At 42.6% G+C, this 22,454-nt stretch overlaps 1 protein-coding gene and 1 long non-coding RNA gene across 4 annotated transcripts in view; one reads left to right on the forward strand and one right to left on the reverse strand.

Moving 5' to 3' along the window:
• LOC118367366 (sodium/hydrogen exchanger 1-like) overlaps positions 1-11,267 on the reverse strand; it is a 48,204-nt gene extending 36,937 nt beyond the window's left edge. For all 3 annotated transcript variants that reach the window (XR_008090377.1, XR_008090378.1, XM_035750750.2), the window contains exon 1: positions 10,151-11,267. Coding sequence is in view for 1 of the 3 variants with exons in the window: in XM_035750750.2 (XP_035606643.2) it covers positions 10,151-10,475 (325 nt within the window). In the remaining 2 variants the exon portion in view is untranslated. The remainder of the gene's footprint in view (positions 1-10,150) is intronic.
• Positions 10,303-21,404, forward strand: LOC127915151 (uncharacterized). Its single transcript, XR_008090379.1, has 2 exons — positions 10,303-10,447; positions 19,857-21,404. It is a non-coding gene; the product is annotated as an uncharacterized LOC127915151 (long non-coding RNA).
• The last annotated feature ends 1,050 nt before the right edge of the window (positions 21,405-22,454 follow it).

Here is a 22,454-nt window from a genome sequence, read left to right on the forward strand (position 1 = left end):
GATATAGGCTTACTTATTATCTCTCCCAGACTTCCACACAGTCATTAAATATTAGGTCTGAAGGCCACTGTGTCAAATAAGGCAAAGGTTGCATCTTCTGAATCCACTGTCACATTACTCAGCTATGGGCTAAAGACCACCTAAACGTTTCAGTGCTAACTAAGCTTGCTTGCAGAGCCGAATGTGTAATCTTTTACACTTCGTACACTGGAGTCGTGTCCGGGTAATTAAGCTTTTAAATACTCGCGCCAGAAGCAGTGCTTAGAGAAACAGATTATGTAGGCCAGGTTTCTCATTACAGCAGACTCATTTGGAAGGCATCCTCATGTTTACGCAGAAAACCAACCTTGAGCAAACTGAGATAAAATGACAAACCTGGTATTTGAGCCCACTGGAGCCATTTATCCTATTAGCTCTACTTTCAGACCACTCCTTGTTCGTGACAACTCAAGGCGATTGTAACAAGGTGACTGGGTTTGATGTTGTAAAATTATTAGGCCTAATCTAATTATGGTGTCCATTGGCAGGCCGCGGTTCCGGTAGTAATAGATTATACTGCTTCGTGACGTACAACATCTCCATATTGTTACAATATGCCCAGCAGTTGTGCTGTCCGCCTCTTAGGCTTATCATCCATCTCAGTTGTATGTTTACTGTAGATAACGGCCTCTTAAATCTTCTGAAAGAGTGCCTTGATCTTTCAGTGAACCCTTTGTGGTAGAAACAAAATTTTACGAGAGATACAGGCTCCAAGTGTAAACTCGTGAAAATAAACAAATAGGGCTGGACTTACAGGGCTGCCCGCTGGCCCGGGGAGGTTTTGGAGATCCTCCATGCCAGTCAATCTGCGTCAATGGGCCAGTGAAAAATACATATAGTGCTAGGTCAAGGGGTCTGAATCATTTCCGAATGCACACTGTATTTATGAATGTACGTACACACACCAAAAGTTTGGACACACCTAGTCATTCAAGGGTTTTTCTTTCGTTTTTACTATTTTCTACATTGTAGATTAATGGTGAAGACATCAAAACTATGAAATCATGTACAGTAGTAACCAAAAGTGTTGAGATTCTTTCAAGTAGCCACCCTTGCCTCGATGACAGATTTTGCACACTCCTGGCACTCTCAGCCAGCTTCATGAGGAATGCATTTCTATTTACAGGTGTGCTTTGTTAAAAATGTATTTGTGGAATTTCCTTCTTAGTGTGTTTGAGCCAATAAGATGTGTTGTGACAAGGTAGGGGTGATATACAAAAGATAGCCCTATTTGGTAAAAGACCAAGTCCATATTATGGCAAGAACAGCTCAAATAAGCAAAGAGAAACAACAGTCCATTATTACTTTAAGAGATTAAGGTCAGTCAAACTCTGGAAATGTTTTATAACTGAACTTTTCTTCAAGTGAAATCGCAAAAACCATCCAGCTCTATGATGAATCTGGCTCTCATGAGGACCACCACAGGAAAGGAAGACCCAGAGTTAACTCTAAAGAACTTATTCTCTGCAGCAGAGTTATCAGACTCAGATTGCAGCCCAAATCAATGCTTGAGTTCAAGTAACAGACACATCACATCAACTGTTCAGAGACTGTCAAATCAGGCTTTCGTGGTTGAATTGCTGCAAAGAAACCACTACTAAAGGACACCAATAATAATAATAAGAAGAAGAGACTTGCTTGGGCCAAGAAACACGAACAATGAACATTAGACTGGTGGAAATCTGTCCTTCGGTCTGATATTTGGTTCCAATAGGCGTGTCTTTGTGAGATGCAGAGCAGGTGAATGGATGATCTCCGCATGTGTGGTTCCCACCGTGAAGCATGGGGGAGGAGGTGTGATGGTGCTTCGCTGGTGACAGTGTCTGTGATTTATTTAGATTTTTTTTTAAAGGCACGCAACCTGCATGGCTACCACAACATTCTGCAGCGATACACCATCCCATCTGGTTTGCACTGAGTGGGATGTTAATTTGTTTTTTACAGGACAATGACCCAACATTCCTCCAGGCTGTGTAATGGCTATTTGACCAAGGAGAGTAGAGTGCTGCATCAGATGACCTGGCCTCCACAAATTACCTGACCTCAACCCAATTGAGACGATTTGGGATGAGTTGGACCGCAGCATGAAGGAAAAGCAGGCAACAAGAGCTCAGCATATGTGGGACCTCCTTCAAGACTGTTGGGAAAGCATTCCGCATGAAGCTGGTTGAGAGAATGCCAAGAGTCTGCAAAGCTGTCAAGGCAAAAGGTTGCAACTTTGAAGAATCTAAAATAGATTTTGATTTGTTTAACACTTTTTTTGGTTACATGATTCCGTGTGTCATTTCATAGTTTTGATGTCTTCACTATTACTCTAACTAAGCTGTTAGTTTGTTATGTAGATTATTTACCAAACACGCGCCACACAAATAGCCTAGCTTGAGCAGAATATCATCTGTCGGGCAGAAACAACGTGCAGCTCTCAAACAACTGGTGGTCACACGGAGTAGCCAACAGTGCCTTCAGAAAGTATACATTTATCCACAACGTGTTGTGTTAGTCAGAATTTAAAATGGATTCAATTAAGATTGTGTCACTGGCCTAAACACAATACCCCCTGATGTCAAAGTGGAATAAGGTACAAACTAATTCAAAATGAAAAGCCTAAATGTCTTGAGTCAATAAGTATTCAGCCCCTTTGTTATTGCAAAACTAAATAAGTTCAGGAGTAAAAATGTATTTAACAAGTCACATAAATAAGCTGCATGGACTTACTCTGCGTGCAGCAATAGTGTTTAACATTATTTTTGAATGACTACCTCATCTCTGCACCCCACACGTACAATTATCTGTAAGGTCCTTCAGTTGATTTCAAACAAATTCAACCACAAAGACCAGGGATGCCTTGCAAAGGTGATCATGAATTTGTAGATGGTAAAAAAAAAATATATATATATATATAAAATCTTTGTGCCAATTACTGATGAGCAATGTTGTTTTTTTTAGTAAGCTTTCATAAGGTTTAGCTCTTGATTGCCCTAATTTTATGTTTTATATTTTTATATATAAAAATATAAAACTGTAAGAAATGTAGTAAAGAAATTAACTTTATGTTCTGAATACAAAGCATTATGTTTGGGGTAAATCCAAGACAACACATCACTGAGTATTCATATTTTCAAGTATGGTGGTGGCTGCATCATGTTATGGGAAGCTTGTCATCAGCAAGGACTAGATATTTTTTTTTAAATAAAAATAAAACGGGATCAGCAATTCTAGAGGAAAACCAGGTTCAGTCTGCTTTCAGTCTGCTTTCCACCAGACACTGGGAGATTAATGGATTAGTTCCAGTTGACTTTTTTATTTTTATTTATTTAAAGGGCCTCCAGAGTGGCGCAGTGGTCTAAGGCACTGCACCGCAGTGCTAGCTGTGCAACTAGAGACCCTGGTTCGAGTTCAGGCTCTGTCGCGGCCGGCTGCAACAGGGAGACCCATGGGGCGGTGCACAATTGGCCCAGCGGTGTCCGGGTTAGGGGAGGGTTTGGCCAGCAGGGATGTTCTTGTCCCATCGCTCACTAGCTACTCCTATGGCGGGCCAGGCGCAATGCACGCTGACACGGTCGTGTTTCCTCTGACACATTGGTGTGGCCGGCTTCCGGGTTAAGCGGGCATTGTGTCAAGAAGCAGCTTGGCTGGGTTGTGTTTTGGAGGACGCACGCTGTTTCCCTTCACCGAGTCTGTACAAGAGTTGCAGCGATGGGACAAGACTAACTACCAATTGGATACCACGAAATTGGGGAGAAGAAAAGGGGTAACATAATAATTTTAAAAATATATATAAAACAGCTTAAATCCATAGCAAGACTTAAATGGCTGTCAAGCAATAATCAACAACCAACTAGACGAGTTAACAATTTTTTAAATAATAAAGATTGTACAATCCAGGTGTGCAAAGCTCTCGCTATTTCTGAAACTATCTGCCGCCATTGTCGCAACCCCTATTACCAGCCTGTTCAACCTCTCTTTCATATCGTCTGAGATCCCCAAGGATTGAAAGCTGCCGCAGTCATCCCCCTCTTCAAAGGGGAGACACCCTGGACCCAAACTGCTATAGACCTATATCCATCCTGCCCTGCCTATCTAAGGTCTTCGAAAGCCAAGTCAACAAACAGGTCACTGACCATCTCGAATCCCACCGTACCTTCTCCGCTGTGCAATCTGGTTTCCGAGCCGGTCACGGGTGCACCTCAGCCACACTCAAGGTACTAAATGATATCATAACCGCCATCGATAAAAGACAGTACTGTGCAGCAGTCTTCATCGACCTCGCCAAGGCTTTCGACTCTGTCAATCACCAAATTCTTATCGGCAGACTCAACAGCCTCGGTTTTTCGGATGACTGCCTTGCCTGGTTCACCAATTACTTTGCAGACAGAGTTCAGTGTGTCAAATCAGAGGGCATGCTGTCCGGTCCTCTGGCAGTCTCTATGGGGGTGCCACAGGGTTCAATTCTCGGGCCGACTCTTTTCTCTGTATATATCAATGATGTTGCTCTTGCTGCGGGCGATTCCCTGATCCACCTCTACGCAGACGACACCATTCTATATACTTTCGGCCCGTCATTGGACACTGTGCTATCCAACCTCCAAACGAGCTTCAATGCCATACAGCACTCCTTCCGTGGCCTCCAACTGCTCTTAAACGCGAGTAAAACCAAATGCATGCTTTTCAACCGATCGCTGCCTGCACCCGCATGCCCGACTAGCATCACCACCCTGGATGGTTCCAACCTTGAATATGTGGACATCTATAAGTACCTAGGTGTCTGGCTAGACTGCAAACTCTCCTTCCAGACTCACATCAAACATCTCCAATCAAAAATCAAATCCAGAGTCGGCTTTCTATTCCGCAACAAAGCCTCCTTCACTCACGCTGCCAAGCTTACCCTAGTAAAACTGACTATCCTACCGATCCTCGACTTCGGCGATGTCATCTACAAAATGGCTTCCAACACTCTACTCAGCAAACTGGATGCAGTCTATCACAGTGCCATCCGTTTTGTCACTAAAGCACCTTATACCACCCACCACTGCGACTTGTATGCTCTAGTCGGCTGGCCCTCACTACATATTCGTCGCCAGACCCACTGGCTCCAGGTCATCTACAAGTCCATGCTAGGTAAAGCTCCGCCTTATCTCAGTTCACTGGTCACGTTGGCAACACCCATCCGTAGCACGCGCTCCAGCAGGTGTATCTCACTGATCATCCCTAAAGCCAACACCTCATTTGGCCGCCTTTCGTTCCAGTACTCTGCTGCCTGTGACTGGAATGAATTGCAAAAATCGCTGAAGTTGGAGACTTTTATCTCCCTCTCCAACTTCAAACATCAGCTATCCGAGCAGCTAACCGATCGCTGCAGCTGTACATAGTCTATAGGTAAATAGCTCACCCTTTTTCACCTACCTCATTCCCATACTGTTTTTATACTGTTTTTATTTATTTACTTTTCTGCTCTTTTGCACACCAATATCTCTACCTGTACATGCCCATCTGATCATTTATCACTCCAGTGTTAATCTGCAAAATTGTATTATTCGCCTACCTCCTCATGCCTTTTGCACACATTGTATATAGACTGCCCATCTTTTTTCTACTGTGTTATTGACTTGCTAATTGTTTACTCCATGTGTAACTCTGTGTTGTCTGTTCACACTGCTATGCTTTATCTTGGCCAGGTCGCAGTTGCAAATGAGAACTTGTTCTCAACTAGCCTACCTGGTTAAATAAAGGTGAAATAAAAAATAAAAATAAAATAAAAAGAGACTTACCGAGAAAGACTCAAAGCTGTAATTGCTGCCAAAGCTGATTCTAACGTGTATTGACTCAGGGGTGTGAATACTTATGAAAAGGACATATTTACATTTTCATTCAATTTGCAGATTTAAAAAAAACATGGTTTTCACTTTGCCATCATGGGGAATTGTATTTAATACATTTCTAATTCAGGCTGTAACAACAAAATGTGGAATAAGTCAAGGGGTATGAATACTTTCTGAAGGCACAGATTAGACAGATTAGACAGATTTTTTAAAAGACCTTGAAAGTGGTATCCTGATGTCGTTTAAGCATCGTTGTGGACTTTCAATAATAGCCTTGGGAAACTCTCGCTCTATGTACGTGCCCTCAATGTGAGCTTAGTATCTATCACCTGTGTATCAATACTGAATAGAGCCTGAAACATTCCTCTGCGACTCTTGCTGCAGTTGTCCCTCTGATTGACAGTCGGTGAAGAGCCACAGTAAAAGCTGAACAATGTATAACAGGACAAAACTCAAATAGAAAACAACTCTGTGCCATGACTTGCATTAGATGGGGAAAGGAGAGATATTTTTGGCTTGCATATTGGGTCATTCAAGGTGAGCATGGTTGCCGCCAATCAATTGAATAGTTGACTAGGGCCAATTCTTTTCCCAAATTAATTGTCTATCAACAGTGTCCTTGGCTTTATTTATTGCAGAACAATCATCTATGAAAATGTATTTACACAGTAGCATCAGCATGTCATTGTGTGACGTCAATAGATATATTGAGTCAAAAGGTGCATTGAAGGGCCAACTATGCAATCTTATGCATTGTGAGTGTTGCAAGAGTGAGCCGAGCGGAAAAGAACTTAGCAGAGGCTCTCCATCTATTTTTCTTCCATTTCCATTCAAAGCACCTCTGTTCCAGGTGGCAGTTGGTTTACCCCAGACAAATATTGACCACAGATTAGACCAACGGCCCAGAAGGTGGGTGAGTAGGACTCGGGCTCTCAGCAGAACAGAACAGGACACGGCCGCATGCCATTTTAGTTTGAGCTGCCATGTTTGCATTACAAATGGAGGTGTGACAAACTTGAGTCGCCAGGCATATATCAGAGGTTATTGTACCTACCTGGTCACCTGTTGCCTAAACATAGTCGGAGTAGACCTAACCGAGCTGCAAAGCCATGCAGTCCAGTCTTCAGCCTAACTCTTCAGATATAGGCCTTATCATATCAACCCTACAGCCTATATTTATTAGTGTTGTATAATACTACCGCCATGACCCTTCGGAGACACAGGGTTCTACCTAGCATATAAATCATCTACTAGTTGAACTGAACGCCAAACTACTTGTGCTTTGATGCGTTACACATTAAAATGCGGTACAGGGTCATTTATAGCAGTGTGTTAGTAGCTTGTTAACACACATTCCCATTGTTAATGGTTAGATATTAACTGGTGCTAACCGGCGCTCCCGCACATAGACTCTGTACCAGTGCCCCCAGTAAATAGCCTCGGTATTGTTATTTTACTGCTGCTCTTAAATTATTACTTTAATTTGTTTTCTTTTTTTTGTTGTATTTTTTCTTACAAGCCCTTAACCAACAATGCGATTTTAAGTATGTCACTATTAAAAGATACTGACCGGTTGTATTCGGCGCATGTGACAGACAAAATTTGATTTGACAGCATTTACGAGAGACAAATATCTAGGCCAGGTCCAATACATGTCTTCCAATGTACAGTACAGATTGCTGAGGTAAAACCATAGGCTCGTCCTGAATGTGGGCCACAACTCACGTGAACAATACTTGTATTGAGGACTTGAATGTTAAGTGGAGCTAGGCCAATACATTGTTATCAGTTAATATGGCCTGTACTCCTCAGACCTATATCAGTGCTGGCAAACTTGCGAGAACGTTTAATCATCTGAGGATCTCTCTATCACCACACTCCCTGCTACAATAAATCATATGTATCCCAAGGCTATATTGACACATATGAAGAGCTATTGCTTTGGGGAATAAGGGATATTGATTGTAAGTCCTTCTTATCAAATGAAGGAAGTCTAGTCTTGGAGAAAAAGACCAGAGCAAGCAAAGCCAGTCTGACAGGGCAGCAAAAGAACATTTAAATAGACAATGGATGCAGCTTTAGGCTTTAAAAAAAAAAAAAAAAAGAGAGAGAGAATGCGATCTCTGAGCAGGACACGGGCAGGAACCTGGGGCTGAGCATTGCAGCTGCCACGGCAGATTATAAACACTGGGGTTTCAGCATAATCAGAAGGCGAAGGTCACCACTGCTGTTCCCGTTTGTTTCGCTCACGCTCACTCAATCTTTCACACCTGCCTCTCCTCCTTTCCCTGATATCCTGCATTCTCCTTTCTACCCATTTCCCTGTCTTTCTGTCGCTCACCTCTACAATTCCCTCCCTGTTCCTCTCCATCTTCTTTCTCCATCTAGACAGTCACCTTGCCTCATCCTCACTCCCTTCCTCCCTCCAAACCACTGCACCCATCTGGGTGCTCTCCCAATCTTCCCCCAGGACAGTGGGCCTCCCCCCTGGGTAAGTGGGACAGTCCCTCTCTGGCCTGGCCACAGGCTGGCACTCACCCAGGCTTAATATTATGTTGCGGAGAAAATGGCATGCTGCTGGCTCTTAGCGAATGGCAGCAGGGGACGCAGCAGGGAACACTGCAGGGGCATGAGAGCACACCACATACAGGAAGAGGAGAGAAAAAAAAGAGAGAGGGAGGGAGTGGGAGATGAGAATGAGGGAGTGGGAGATGAGAATGAGGGAGTGGGAGATGAGAATGAGGGAGTGGGAGATGAGAATGAGGGAGTGGGAGATGAGAATGAGGGAGTGGGAGATGAGTGGGAGATGAGAATGAGGCAGTGGGAGATGAGAATGAGGAGTGGGAATGATGAGGCAGTGGGAGATGAGAATGAGGCAGTGGGAGATGAGAATGAGGCAGTGGGAGATGAGAATGAGTGGGAGGAGAATGAGGGGAGATGAGAATGAGGGAGTGGGAGATGAGAATGAGGCAGTGGGAGATGAGAATGAGGCAGTGGGAGATGAGAATGAGGCAGTGGGAGATGAGAATGAGGCAGTGGGAGATGAGAATGAGGGAGTGGGAGATGAGAATGAGGCAGTGGGAGATGAGAATGAGGGAGTGGGAGATGAGAATGAGGGAGTGGGAGATGAGAATGAGGCAGTGGGAGATGAGAATGAGGCAGTGGGAGATGAGAATGAGGCAGTGGGAGATGAGAATGAGGCAGTGGGAGATGAGAATGAGGCAGTGGGAGATGAGAATGAGGCAGTGGGAGATGAGAATGAGGCAGTGGGAGATGAGAATGAGGCAGTGGGAGATGAGAATGAGGGAGTGGGAGATGAGAATGAGGGAGTGGGAGATGAGAATGAGGGAGTGGGAGATGAGAATGAGGCAGTGGGAGATGAGAATGAGGGAGTGGGAGATGAGAATGAGGGAGTGGGAGATGAGAATGAGGGAGTGGGAGATGGGACGAGCACTGCATGAAGAGCAACAAACAAGTAAAGGAGGTGAGAAGTAGCAGTGCGAGATGAAATGATTGCAGTAAGGAGAAAGACAGGGAGTGGCGAGGGGACCACAACCAGTGACAGGGAAAAGGGAAGAGGATAGAAGTTAGACTACACGTGAGTGTGTGTTTCCCATTGCCAAACATCCTGTGTCAACAAAACAGCTTTTTAACAGGAACAGTGGTCAAAGATGTCCCCTTGATGAGAACTTGCAATGATTTCAGTCTAGCCTATGCACAAAACTGCAACAAAAATGTGCTTAGTCACAATACATTGTGTCAAGGAGCACTGATTGCACCTTCCCACTTCAAAACATGAGCTAAGCGTATGATCATCATTCCCAGGAAGATCACTTACTATGCAGAATACAGGAAAACAAGTCCAACCAGTACAAGAGTCACCTAAGACTAACAATGAGTATATCTGTGACATCTTTATGCAGAGTACAAGGGAATGTCACATTATGGACTACCCCTCCATAATGACCTATTGACTTCAATATGTAGTATTTTCCCATCTCACATGGCATAATCCCCTGCTAGGGAACAAACCATATATTCTTTGAACTTTAACATTTGATTGGGGTTCAAAGGGTATATACTCAAGAGTATCAGGAAAGACATCGTTTCTCTTGATAATGCTGAAATGAAATGGCAACCAATGGCATTCTTCAAACACCTAGATTGCCTGCTCACCTCACGGAACTGGTAAGAGAAACATGCGTGCTTTACTTTTTCCTCTGTATAGGCTATGAGAATAAAACTCAAGCTGAACCTCAAAGCAAATAAACCAGCCTGACAGTGCAACTCACCCAATTTCATTAATGAGGCCAGCAACACCCACAACGAGATCTCGAAAGGCACCTGTATGTGATGGTAATCTAGAGACAGGACGGGGAAGGCCTTTTTTGTGTACGTGTAGTTCGTATGTTCGTGGCTGCCTGCTATCCCTCGGTGGTCGTCGCGGCGGTCGTGTCCTCCTCCAGTGTTTTCCTGGGCGCTGATGTCCGGTGAGCTTGCAGCTCCAAGCGTCAGTACGGTGCCCTCCAGAAAGATCAACATCACCAGAAGTAGGAGTCCCCGCTCCAGAAAACTTCTGGAGCCAGTGGGTGAGTGTAAAGCTACGCGAACAGACATGTTGCAATTCGTTTTTATAACTTAAAATATATATATTTTATTTGGGGGTGTAATGAACACACTTTCCTCACTCGCAACTGGTTTTCCAAAGGACCGACAACATATCCATGTTCGACAACTGGCTGGCTAGCTAGGTAACTTTAGTGAGATATTCGAGATGGATGCGGCAGTTCCAGGTACTGTAGCAAGCTGGCTAACAACGTTCGCGAAAGCAGGAAACGTCGAAGGTGCCTGAGCGAGCTATCCGTCCAGGCAACCGAGAGCTCAAGACACGGCTACGGCGCTGTGTTAGGTAGCAAGTTACACACCCTCTCCTAAATATCACAACTTTGAATTGAAAACTTGGTCCGAAATCTTGCTTCAGATACTGACAGCGTAGGTTAAATCTCTTCCGCGAAAGATGTCATTGCTCACCGCCGACCGGTAAAAAAAAAAAAAAAAGATGCTGCTCATACAATTCCTGTTCCACCGTAAGATAAATATCATCGATAATGTCCACGGTTACAGCTGACCGAAGTCCAATGTTGACCTTGAATGAAACGTTTAGAACTGTCACGTTGCAATTGTGTGGGGGGATCATAGATATTTGAACTGCATTCCATGCTTTCGCATCCGTGTATGCGCCGTACCCTGTCCCGACAAGACCTTACTTGAACTCAGTCAGTTTGAGGAGCTGTGGCTCCATCCATCACACATTTTTCTAGCTCCAACAGTGGCTTCGAATGTTATCCCTCCGCAAGTGTACTCCTTGTAATGTGATGTTAGCGAGATAAATACAACCTTCAAAACGCACACCCTTTCGCGGAGGGAGGAGAATGGGGAGGGAGCCCTTTTTTAATTTCGACCACAGTGACATCTATTGGAGAGGAGGTATTTGATACTTAATATCTTATGTTCACGTATGGAAAACCATACATTTCCTGTTCAAAAGTCTGACTAGGCCCAGTGGGTAGTCGCGCCCATCACATTCTGTCCCAGGAGGCTTCGAGGGCGTGAACTGCTATGGCTGATCTGCCAGGATTGCAGGGCAGAACAAAGCCATGGTTATCCTAGTATCTGGCATCTGTTGGAGCATAAACTCCATGTTATTTAAGTCTTCAGTGTAGGCTAACTCAAATTGTACCTCTAAAATGAGAATATCTTGTAAATACATTCGTTGAAAAGATATCCAACTGGAATCTTTTTTCTTTTTTTTATGATTTTCAATTCAATATCAACATTTTGTTATGGAAATGGTGTGTGTTTTTGTGCGAGTCCAGCCAAACACATTTCACCATACCTTCAATATCAAATGGGTGTTATATGGAAATGGGTGTGTTTTCTTGAGAGTACACCCAAAACATTTTGTCACCCATTTCGTAAACCCAATGCCTTGGGTGGTGACACTATGTCACGAATAGCATACTGTACACAACCTATTTTTGTTTGTTTACTTTGACTTTTAGTGTAGTCTGTCATTGTGTTTAGTGTCTCTCTGTGGCACTTTAACCCCCACAGCTTTCCAAATACAGTTGTACCATACCACTGAAGGTGTCTGGCTTGTAATTACTGTGGTGGGAAATGGTTTGGTCATTGAGAGCTGTTTGCACCTAAAAACCTAAAAAAAAATATGAACTGCTGAACTGAGGATGAGTAGATCGGATGCTGCTGCTGATGATCATTTTGGGTGTCATAAAGTATTTAAAGGAGGTGAAGGTAGTTGAACAAGTGCTTTTTTTCTATGAAACACTTTAAAGCACACAGTGATCATTGTGAACATTCTTATTAATTTACAGTATTGTATATTGTACTGTAAAAGTTGTAATTTATCCAAGGGGATTAGGTAGTGTAGCCTCTGTCTGACCTGCCAACACCTGTATGCAGTCTACCACAATAGCTGCATTAATAAGTTATGATGAATACCAACCACACGCCTGTGTTGCTGCACTTCATGCCTCTGGGGCTTAGGCACACACATTGGCATAGGGATGTGTCCCTGCATGCACCCTTGCACTCTGTTCCTGCAATTCCATAAAATATAGAAGTGCAGCACGATAGTGAGACACACACACACACACACACACACACACACACACAGAGGTTTGCTGTGCCTATTTTTAAAATACTTCTTCAAGTGTTGTTGCACAATAGATTTTTCTAATTTGCTTGAGATAAACAGTATGATAAAAGTCAGATAATACACACATTTTCAGGCCAGGAGAAAGTTAATTGAAATTGATTTCCACCATCCAAAATCCATTTGTCTGTATATGAACAGTTGCATAAATGGCCCAGCTTACTTTTATGGGTCGTTCCATTCGATTTCAATCACTTTTCGACTGCACCCCTTTTGATTTGAACAAAACGTTCTATACATATTTTCCAATGGTAGAAGTGTTCAGAAAGTCACTTTTTGGACCTGGATGCCAAAACATTTAGGAGATAGAGGTCCTCATAGTTTACCCATTTTGCATACCCCATCCTACCATGAGACATCCATGTTTTCATGTCTGGAAAAGATACATGATTGAGTTTGATATAACTGTATATTTCAACGTTTACAAACAGGGTTGTCAAACTATTTGACCATTTATTTATTTTTAAATAAATTTTCTTTAATTTTTTTTATCCTTAAATGTCAATTATCTAGACACAGCATGCTCTTGAATACAGGGTGTCATGTTTGGCTTATACATTTATTAAAATAGGAATACATTTGAAAATGCAACTTTCAAATGGTAGCACAAAGATGGTTGGAGGTCCACACATCAGAGAGTGTTGTTGACTTGAATGTGAATAACATGCATTTCCATTTAAGTCAAAATTCGTCGGTGGGTGGACTGGCGGCCATCTTTGTGGTAGTAATTGGGAGTTAAACATTTTATTTAAATGTCAATGGTGTACCAGCTAAGTTGCATTGGTCTGAAGGGATATGTCCGTTCTATTCATTGTATTTCTATGATGGAAATGACACCCACCCTGTATTCAAGAGTAAGCTGTGTCTCAACCAATGGCGGGCACAACACAAACACCTCAGATTATGTAAAATGGGGTCTAAAATACAACGTGCGAGAGAAAAAAATTCGGAGTTTAAGTGTTTTTAGATCATTTACGTTAAATGTAAAGAAATAAATGATCAAATAGTTTGACAATCCTGTTTGTAAGCTTGATATTACACTCCAGAGATGAAGACATTGATGTCTCATGGTAGGGTGGGGTATGTACAATGGGTCAACTTTGAGCATCTCCATCTCCTAAATGTTTTAGCATTCAGGTTCAAAATGTAACTTTCTGACCACTTTGCCATGGGCAAATATGTATGGAAAGTTTTGTTCAAATCAAAAGGGGTGCAGTCAAAAAGTGATTGAAATCAAATGGAACGACCCTTATGCAAGGCTCTTTAGTCATGGCATGATGCTCTCATTTGCATAGTTTGGAAAGTTCATTACGTTTGCCCTCATTTCAATCATGGAGAGCGAAGCCAACATTTTGGCATGTCTGGTCTATATTTGTACACATAAATGTGTACATTTATTCTCTCCTCTCTATTGTGGCTAAGGTCATGGTGCCAGTGTTTGCTTCAAGGACTCAAATTACTACAACATGACTCCAAACTACATCAAACACTTTGGGGAAATAAAAAGAGACATGTCGTTTTGGTCCGTGGATATGAACCAAATTACCCAGGACGCTTAAGTTAAACACATGTTTGGTTTGTCTTGTGTATTTCTTCAGCTTGGTTTGTGCACATACAGTGCCTTGCGAAAGTATTCGGCCCCCTTGAACTTTGCGACCTTTTGCCACATTTCAGGCTTCAAACATAAAGATATAAAACTGTATTTTTTTGTGAACAATCAACAACAAGTGGGACACAATCATTAAGTGGAACGACATTTATTGTATATTTCAAACTTTTTTTAACAAATCAAAAACTGAAAAATTGGGCGTGCAAAATTATTCAGCCCCTTTACTTTCAGCGCAGCAAACTCTCTCCAGAAGTTCAGTGAGGATCTCTGAATGATCCAATGTTGACCTAAATGACTAATGATGATAAATACAATCCACCTGTGTGTAGTCAAGTCTCGGTATAAATGCACCTGCAATGTCATAGTCTCAGAGGTCCGTTAAAAGCGCAGAGAGCATCATGAAGAACAAGGAACACACCAGGCAGGTCCGAGATACTGTTGTGAAGAAGTTTAAAGCCGGATTTGGATACAAAAATATTTCCCAAGCTTTAAACATCCCAAGGAGCACTGCGCAAGCGATAATATTGAAATGGAAGGAGTATCAGACCACTGCAAATCTACCAAGACCTGGCCGTCCCTCTAAACTTTCAGCTCATACAAGGAGAAGACTGATCAGAGATGCAGCCAAGAGGCCCATGATCACTCTGGATGAACTGCAGAGATCTACAGCTGAGGTGGGAGACTCTGTCCATAGGACAACAATCAGTCATATAGTGCACAAATCTGGCCTTTCTGGAAGAGTGGCAAGAAGAAAGCCATTTCTTAAAGATATCCATAAAAAGTGTTGTTTAAAGTTTGCCACAAGCCACCTGGGAGACACACCAAACATGTGGAAGAAGGTGCTCTGGTCAGATGAAAACAAAATTGAACTTTTTGGCAACAATGCAAAACGTTATGTTTGGCGTAAAAGCAACACAGCTCATCACCCTGAACACACCATCCCCACTGTCAAACATGGTGGTGGCAGCATCATGGTCTGGGCCTGCTTTTCTTCAGCAGGGACAGGGAAGGCGGTTAAAATTGATGGGAAGATGGATGGAGCCAAATACAGGACCATTCTGGAAGAAAACCTGATGGAGTCTGCAAAAGACCTGAGACTGGGACGGAGATTTGTCTTCCAACAAGACAATGATCCAAAACATAAAGCAAAATCTACAATGGAATGGTTCAAAAATAAACATATCCAGGTGTTAGAATGGCCAAGTCAAAGTCCAGACCTGAATCCAATCGAGAATCTGTGGAAAGAACTGCTGAAGAAACTGCTGTTCACAAATGCTCTCCATCCAACCTCACTGAGCCCGAGCTGTTTTTCAAGGAGGAATGGGGAAAAAATTCAGTCTCTCGATGTGCAAAACTGATAGAGACATACCCCAAGCGACTTACAGCTGTAATACCTTTGAGCCTTGTTTTGCATCCCTAACTCAATAAACTACATCAAGCCAATTACACCCAGGCAGCATTTCAACCTGCAGATGGGGACTGGGTGTGATTTCTAGCATGTTCCAATGGAAGAAAAACAGGTGGGACAGACCATATGATTCAGACCCATAGACTTAGATAGACATCATATCATTGTATCTGACCCATTATTGCGTCTGTGAGAGGAGGGCAGCGCTATTGAGGCCATCTCCATTTTGAAGTAGTCAATTTTCTTCTACTACTTCTATGAGTTAGCAAACAAACTGAAAGGGTGTGTACTGCCACCTGGAGTGTGTTAATAATATAATAATAATAATATATATAATAATATATGCCATTTAGCAGACATGAGTTAGTTTATCCAAAGCGACTTACAGTCATGTGTGCATACATTCTACGTATGGGCGGTCCCGGGATCGAACCCACTACCCTGGCGTTACAAGCGCCAAAGTTTTATGCTCTACCAACTGAGCTACAGCTACACTGTGTATGTGGCGTCGATATGGAAAACATTCATTCTAAACAGCACTGTAGGACCATGCTCACACACTCATGAAAAAATGAACAGCTCACACACTTCGACACAAACAAATAAATGCACACTGTACTCATACAAATAGCCTATGCCCTAAGCCTACGCCATTGAAAACAGGTCAGCAACTAAACAATTATAATAATCGTAACCTTGAGTAGACAGTGCGCTGTTTTGGAAAGCCTGATGAAATAATAACAACAATACTGTATTCATTGTGTTGCCTGCTTTATTTACCCCACTTGGCCGGGCCGTTGTGAGATCATGCTTAGATACCATCTACCGTCTAAGCACAAATGTGAATTTGACTGGGCTACGTCAACAGACCTTCTCATTAGAAGCAAGCCACAAGATCCCTGGCAAACTGCTAGCCTGGTAAAACCAGACTGAACGCTGTGCTCAAGTTAAACAATGGTGAGCGTGCCATTCAAATTGGTTTAACCAGGCTAGCAGACTGGTACCGTCTCATCCTATCCACAACATGCAGCCTAGTAATCATGACCCCCTCAGTGTTCAATTTGAAAAACAAATGCTGTCATGTCATGCCACGTTGTCATTGTCTCCTGATGTAAGCACTGTGCTCACTGACAAGCCCTGACAACATGTCTAAAAGAATGTCAGTCACCATAATATCTGACAGCATGAAACGAAAATAGACTGTGGAGATAACAATGTTGGTTTGTCGAGACGCTCAAACAACAGTCTACACATCCCAAGTTCCGTTTCGTTTGCATTTTCACTTAGTCTCCCATTGACCTCAATGCCTGACTATGGGAACATTTTGGAGGTTCGAATTGTCTCTTAAGAGTCAGAGTTGTTCTTCCAATGTAGAATACATTTCCTCATGAACCTATTATATCTGTTCAGTTATATAACCATTAATACCAAGTCATATAATTTTCCATTAAGGTTCACAGGGATTGTTCTCAGAGAGTAAGAGACGCCTCCTGGTATTTTTACCATGACCACAGAGCATAGTTAATGTATACTGAACAGACATATAAACACAACATGTAAAGTGTTGGTCCCATGTTTTCATGAGATTAAATAAAATTTCCCAGACATTTTCCATACGCACAAAAAGCTTATTTCCCTCAAATGTTGTACACAAATTTGGTTAAATCCCTGTTAGTGAGCATTTCTCCTTTGCCAAGATAACCCCATCCACCTGATAGGTGTGGCATATCAAGATGCTGATTAAAAAGCATGAGGTTTTCTGACTAGCTTGGAAAGACAGTACCGTGCAGTATCGAAGAGCCCTCACTGCTGCTCGATCATTCTATTTTTCCAAATTAATTGAGGAGAATGAAAACAATCCAAAATGGATTTTTAATACTGTCGTAAAGCTAACTAAAAAGAAGCATTCTCCAAGAGAGGATGGTTTTCACTTCAGCAGTGATAAATTCTTGTTCTTTGACGAAAAGATCATGATTGTTAGAAAGCAAATTATGGACTCCTCTTTAAATTTGCATATTTCTCCAAAGCTCAGTTGTCCTGAGTCTGCACAACACTGCCAGGACCTAGGATCAAGGGAGACACTCAAGTACTTTTTATCCTATATCTCTTGACACATTCATGAAAATAGTAATGGCCTTTAAACCTTCAAGCTTCATACTGGACCCTATTCCAACTTAACTACTGAAGTAGCTGCTTCCTGTGCTTGGTCCTCCTACGTTGAATATAAAAATGGCTCACTATCCACCGGATGTGTACCAAACTCACTAAAAGTGGCAGTAATGAAGCCTCTCTTGAAAAAGCCAAACCTTGACCCAGAAAATATGAAAAACTATTGGCCTATATCGAATCTCCCATTCCTCTCAAAAATGTTTGATAAAGCTGTTGCACAGCAACTCACTGCCTTCCTGAAGACAAAACAATGTATATGAAACACTTCAGTCTGGTTTTAGACCCCATCTTAACACTGAGACTGCACTCGTGAAGGTGGTAAATGACCGTTTAATGGCATCAGACTGAGGCTCTGCATCTGTCCTCGTGCTCCCAGACCTTAGTGCTGCTTTTGACACCGTCGATCACCACATTCTTTTGGAGAGATTGGAAACCAAAATTGATCTACACGGACAAGTTCTGGCCTGGTTTAGATCTTATCTGTCAGAAAGATATCACTTTGTCTCTGTGGATGGTTTGTCCTCTGACAAATCAACTGTAAGTTTCGGTATTTCTCAAGGTTCCATTTTAGGACCACTATTGTTTTCACTATATATTTTACCACTTGGTGATATCATTCGGAAACATAATGTTAACTTTCACTGCTACTGTATGCGGACAACACACAGCTGTACATTTTGATGAAACATGGTGATGCCCCAAAATTGCCCTCCCTGGAAGCCTGTATTTCAGACATAAGGAAGTGGATGGTGGCAAATGTTTTACTTTTAAACTCGGACAAAACATAGATGCTAGTTCTGGTCCCAAGAAACAAAGTGATCTTCTGTTGGATCTGACAATTAATCTTGGTGGTTGTACAGTTGTCTCAAATAGAACTGTGAAAGACCTCAGCATTACTCTGGACCCTGATTTCTCGTTTGACGAACATGTCAAGACTATTTCAAGGACATCTTTTTCCATCTACGTAACATTGCAAAAATCTGAAACTTTCTGTCCAAAAATTATGCGGAAAGTTAATCCATGCTTTTGTCACTTCTAGATTAGACTACTGCAATGGTCTACTTTCCGGCTACCCGGATAAAGCACTAAATAAACTTCAGTTAGTGCTAAACACGGCTGCTAGAATCTTGACTAGAACCCCAAAAAAATTATCATATTACTCCAGTGCTAGCCTCTCTACACTGGCTTCCTGATAAGGCAAGGGCTGATTTCAAGGTTTTACTGCTAACCTACAAAGCATTACATGGGCTTGCTTCTACCTGTCTCTCCAATTTGGTCCTGCCGTACATACCTACACGTACGCTACGGTTACAAGACACAGGCCTCATTACTGTCCCTAGAATTTCTAAGCAAACAGCTGGAAGAAGGACTTTCTCCTATAGAGCTTTATTATTATGGAATGGTCTGCCTATCCATGTGAGAGACGTGGACTCGGTCTCAACTTTTAAGTCTTTATTGAAAACTCATCTCTTCAGTAGGTCCTATGATTGAGTGTAGTCTGGCCCAGGGGTGTGAAGGTGAATGGAAAGGCACTAGAGCGACGAACCGCCCTTGCTGTCTCTGCCTGGCCGGTTCCCCTCTCTCCACCTCGATTCTCTGCCTCTAACCCCTATTATTGGGGCTGAGTCACTGGCTTATTGGTGCTCTTCCATGCCATCCCTCAACCCACTCAACTCACTTGAGTGGGTTGAGTCACTGACGTGATCTTCCTGTCCAGGTTTGGCACCCCCCTCGTGTTCGTGCCGTGATGGAGATCTTTCTGTGCTATACTCGGCTTTGTCTCAGGGTAGTAAGTTGGTGGTTGAAGCTATCCTTCTAGGGGTGTGGGGGCTGTGCTTTGGCAAAGTGGGTGGGGTTATATCCTGCCTGGTTGGCCCTGTTCGGGGGTATTGTCGGACAGGGCCACAGTGTCTCCCGATCCCTCCTGTCTCAGCCTCCAGTATTTATGCTGCAATAGTTTATGTGTCGGGGCTAGGGTCAGTCTGTTATATCTGGAGTATTTATCCTGTCTTATCCAGTGTCCTGTGAGAATTTAAGTATGCTCCCTCTAATTCTCTCTCTCTTTCTCTCTTCTCTCAGAGGACCTGAGCCCTGCCTCGGGACTACTTGGCCATGCTGTCCCCAGTCCACCTGGTCGTGCTGCTGCTCCAGTTTCAACTGTTCTGCCTGCGGCTATGGAACTCTGACCTGTTCACTGGACGTGCTACCTTGTCCCAGACCTGCTGTTTTTCGACTCTCTCTACCGCACCTGCTGTCTCAATCTCTGAATGATCAGCTATAAAAAGCCAACTGACATTTACTCCTGAGGTGCTGACTTGTTGCACCCTCTACAAACACTGAGATTTTTATTATTTGACCCTGCTGGTCATCTATGAATATTTGAACATCGTGACCATGTACTGTTATAATCTCCACCTGGCACAGCCAGAAGAGCCTGGTTCCTCTCTAGGTTTCTTCCTAGGTTCCGGCCTTTCTAGGGAGTTTTTCCTAGCCACTGTGCTTCTACATCTGTATTGCTTGCTGTTTGGGGTTTTAGGCTGGGTTTCTGTATAGCACTTGTGACATTGGCTGATGTAAAAAGGGCTTTATAAATACATTTGATTGATTGATTGATCATTACTCAGGTGCTGAGGTGCTGGGCACAATGAACGGCACTCTAAAATGTACAGTTTTGCCACAACACAATGCCGCAGATGTCTCAACTTTTGAGGAAGTGTACAATTGGCATGCTGACTACAGGAATGTCCAACAGAGCTTTTGCCAGAGAATCTCTAATCCTCTAACATAAGCCGCCTCCAATGTCATTTTAGAGAATTTGGCAGTACATCCAACCGGCCTCACAACCGCAAACCACATGTAACCACAGCAGCCAAGGACCTCCACATCTGGCTTCTTCACCTGCGGGATCGTCTGAGACCAGCCACCCGGACAGCTGATGAAACTGAAGAGTATTTATGTTTGTAATAAAGCCCTTTGGGGTGAGTGGACCTATGCCCTCCCAGGCCCACCCATGGTTGCACCCCTGCCCAGTCATGTTAAATCCATAAATTAGGGCCTAATTTATTTATTTCAATTGACTGATTTCCTTATATGAACTGAAACTCAGTAAAATCGTTGTAATTGTTGCATGTTGCGTTTATATTTTTGGTCAGTATACATATACAGTAGGGCTTATTATATGTTGGTGTGGCAGGTAGCCTAGCGGTTAGAGCAGGTAGCCTAGTGGTTAGAGCAGTTAGCCTAGCGGTTAGAGCAGGTAGCCTAGCGTTTAGAGCAGGTAGCCTGGTGGTTAGAGCAGTTAGCCTAGCGGTTAGAGCAGGTAGCCTAGCGGTTAGTGTTGGGCCAGTAACTGAAAGTTTGCTTGATCGAATCCCTGAGCTGACAAGGTAAAAATCTGTTGTTCTGCTCCTGAAAAAGACTGTTCCTAGGCCATCATTGTAAATAAGAATTTGTTCTTAACTGACTTGCCTAGTTAAATAAAGGTTAAATAAAAAAATAAAAAATGTTGGCTCAAGGCCAGCAGCTAAGCTACTGTATTAGAGTTGCATAGTAATATGTTAGGTTAGTATTAGCACTAAGGTGTATGTGGACTGATCATTGTCTATCAATAAAGCACAAATTGGGACAGCTTGGAGAAATGTCTGTATGTTGTTATGCCCACCGTTTTCCTTTCACTGAAACCAATGAATGTCAATTATTATCTCCTTGTTCTTCATATCAAGAGCTATCTCAATAATGCACTGCACTGACTGGTTAACTGGAAATGCAGGTTATGCTAGACAATGGCAACAGATAGAAAGACAATGACATTTACGTAAGCCCCTAACTGAATGAGCCAGATTCTGATGCATTCTGGCATTAATTTGTTTGCAAAATGAGAGGTGTGTCACACGCCCACTGGCTCTGCTCTCCACTGCAGCATGTAATACAGCTGTTAGAGACTTGATTCAACACCCCATTTCTAATCTCATACACATCTATTCTCTCTCTCTCTCTCACACAGACACGCACACATATGCACAGACACCAAAAAAAATCATGACCACACATCATGCACACAATTGAACAAGAAGTACTGTGGTGTGAATTCTCAAATTGTCAAGGCCCTTAAAAGGGCATTCTCTAATCCAATACAGTTCAAATGCCAATGGTTGTTACTGGTTTGTTAACACTGCCTCCCTAAATCCAACAAATGTCAATGTGAATATGTGCACTTGCATATTTCTACCTGAAGATGGCACTACCTGCGCAAGCAGGCTACACTTCTCATCTGTGACTTCAGAACTGTCGTTTTACTACCGTTTACATCTCTTCCCATGAACTCAAGGAAAGGCAAAGACTTAAAGCTTCCTAGTTAAGTTATATTTATATTGTTATATTGTGTGTAGCAATATTAAATTATCATCATATATGTCCCTTGCAAGAGAACAGGTGAAGTATACACTACAGGTCAAAAGTTTTAGAACACCTACTCATTCAAGGGTTTTTCTTTAGTTTTACTATGTTCTTCATTGTAGAATAATAGTGAATACATCAAAACTATGAAATAACACATATGGAATCATGTAGTAACAAAAAAGTGTTAAACAAATCAGAATACATTTTATATTTGAGATTCTTCAAATAGCCACCCTTTGCCTTGATGACAGCATTGCAAACACTTGGCATTCTCTCAAC

This window comes from Oncorhynchus keta, chromosome 34 (assembly GCF_023373465.1).
Source record: "Oncorhynchus keta strain PuntledgeMale-10-30-2019 chromosome 34, Oket_V2, whole genome shotgun sequence".
Taxonomy (NCBI): Eukaryota; Metazoa; Chordata; class Actinopteri; order Salmoniformes; family Salmonidae; genus Oncorhynchus; species Oncorhynchus keta.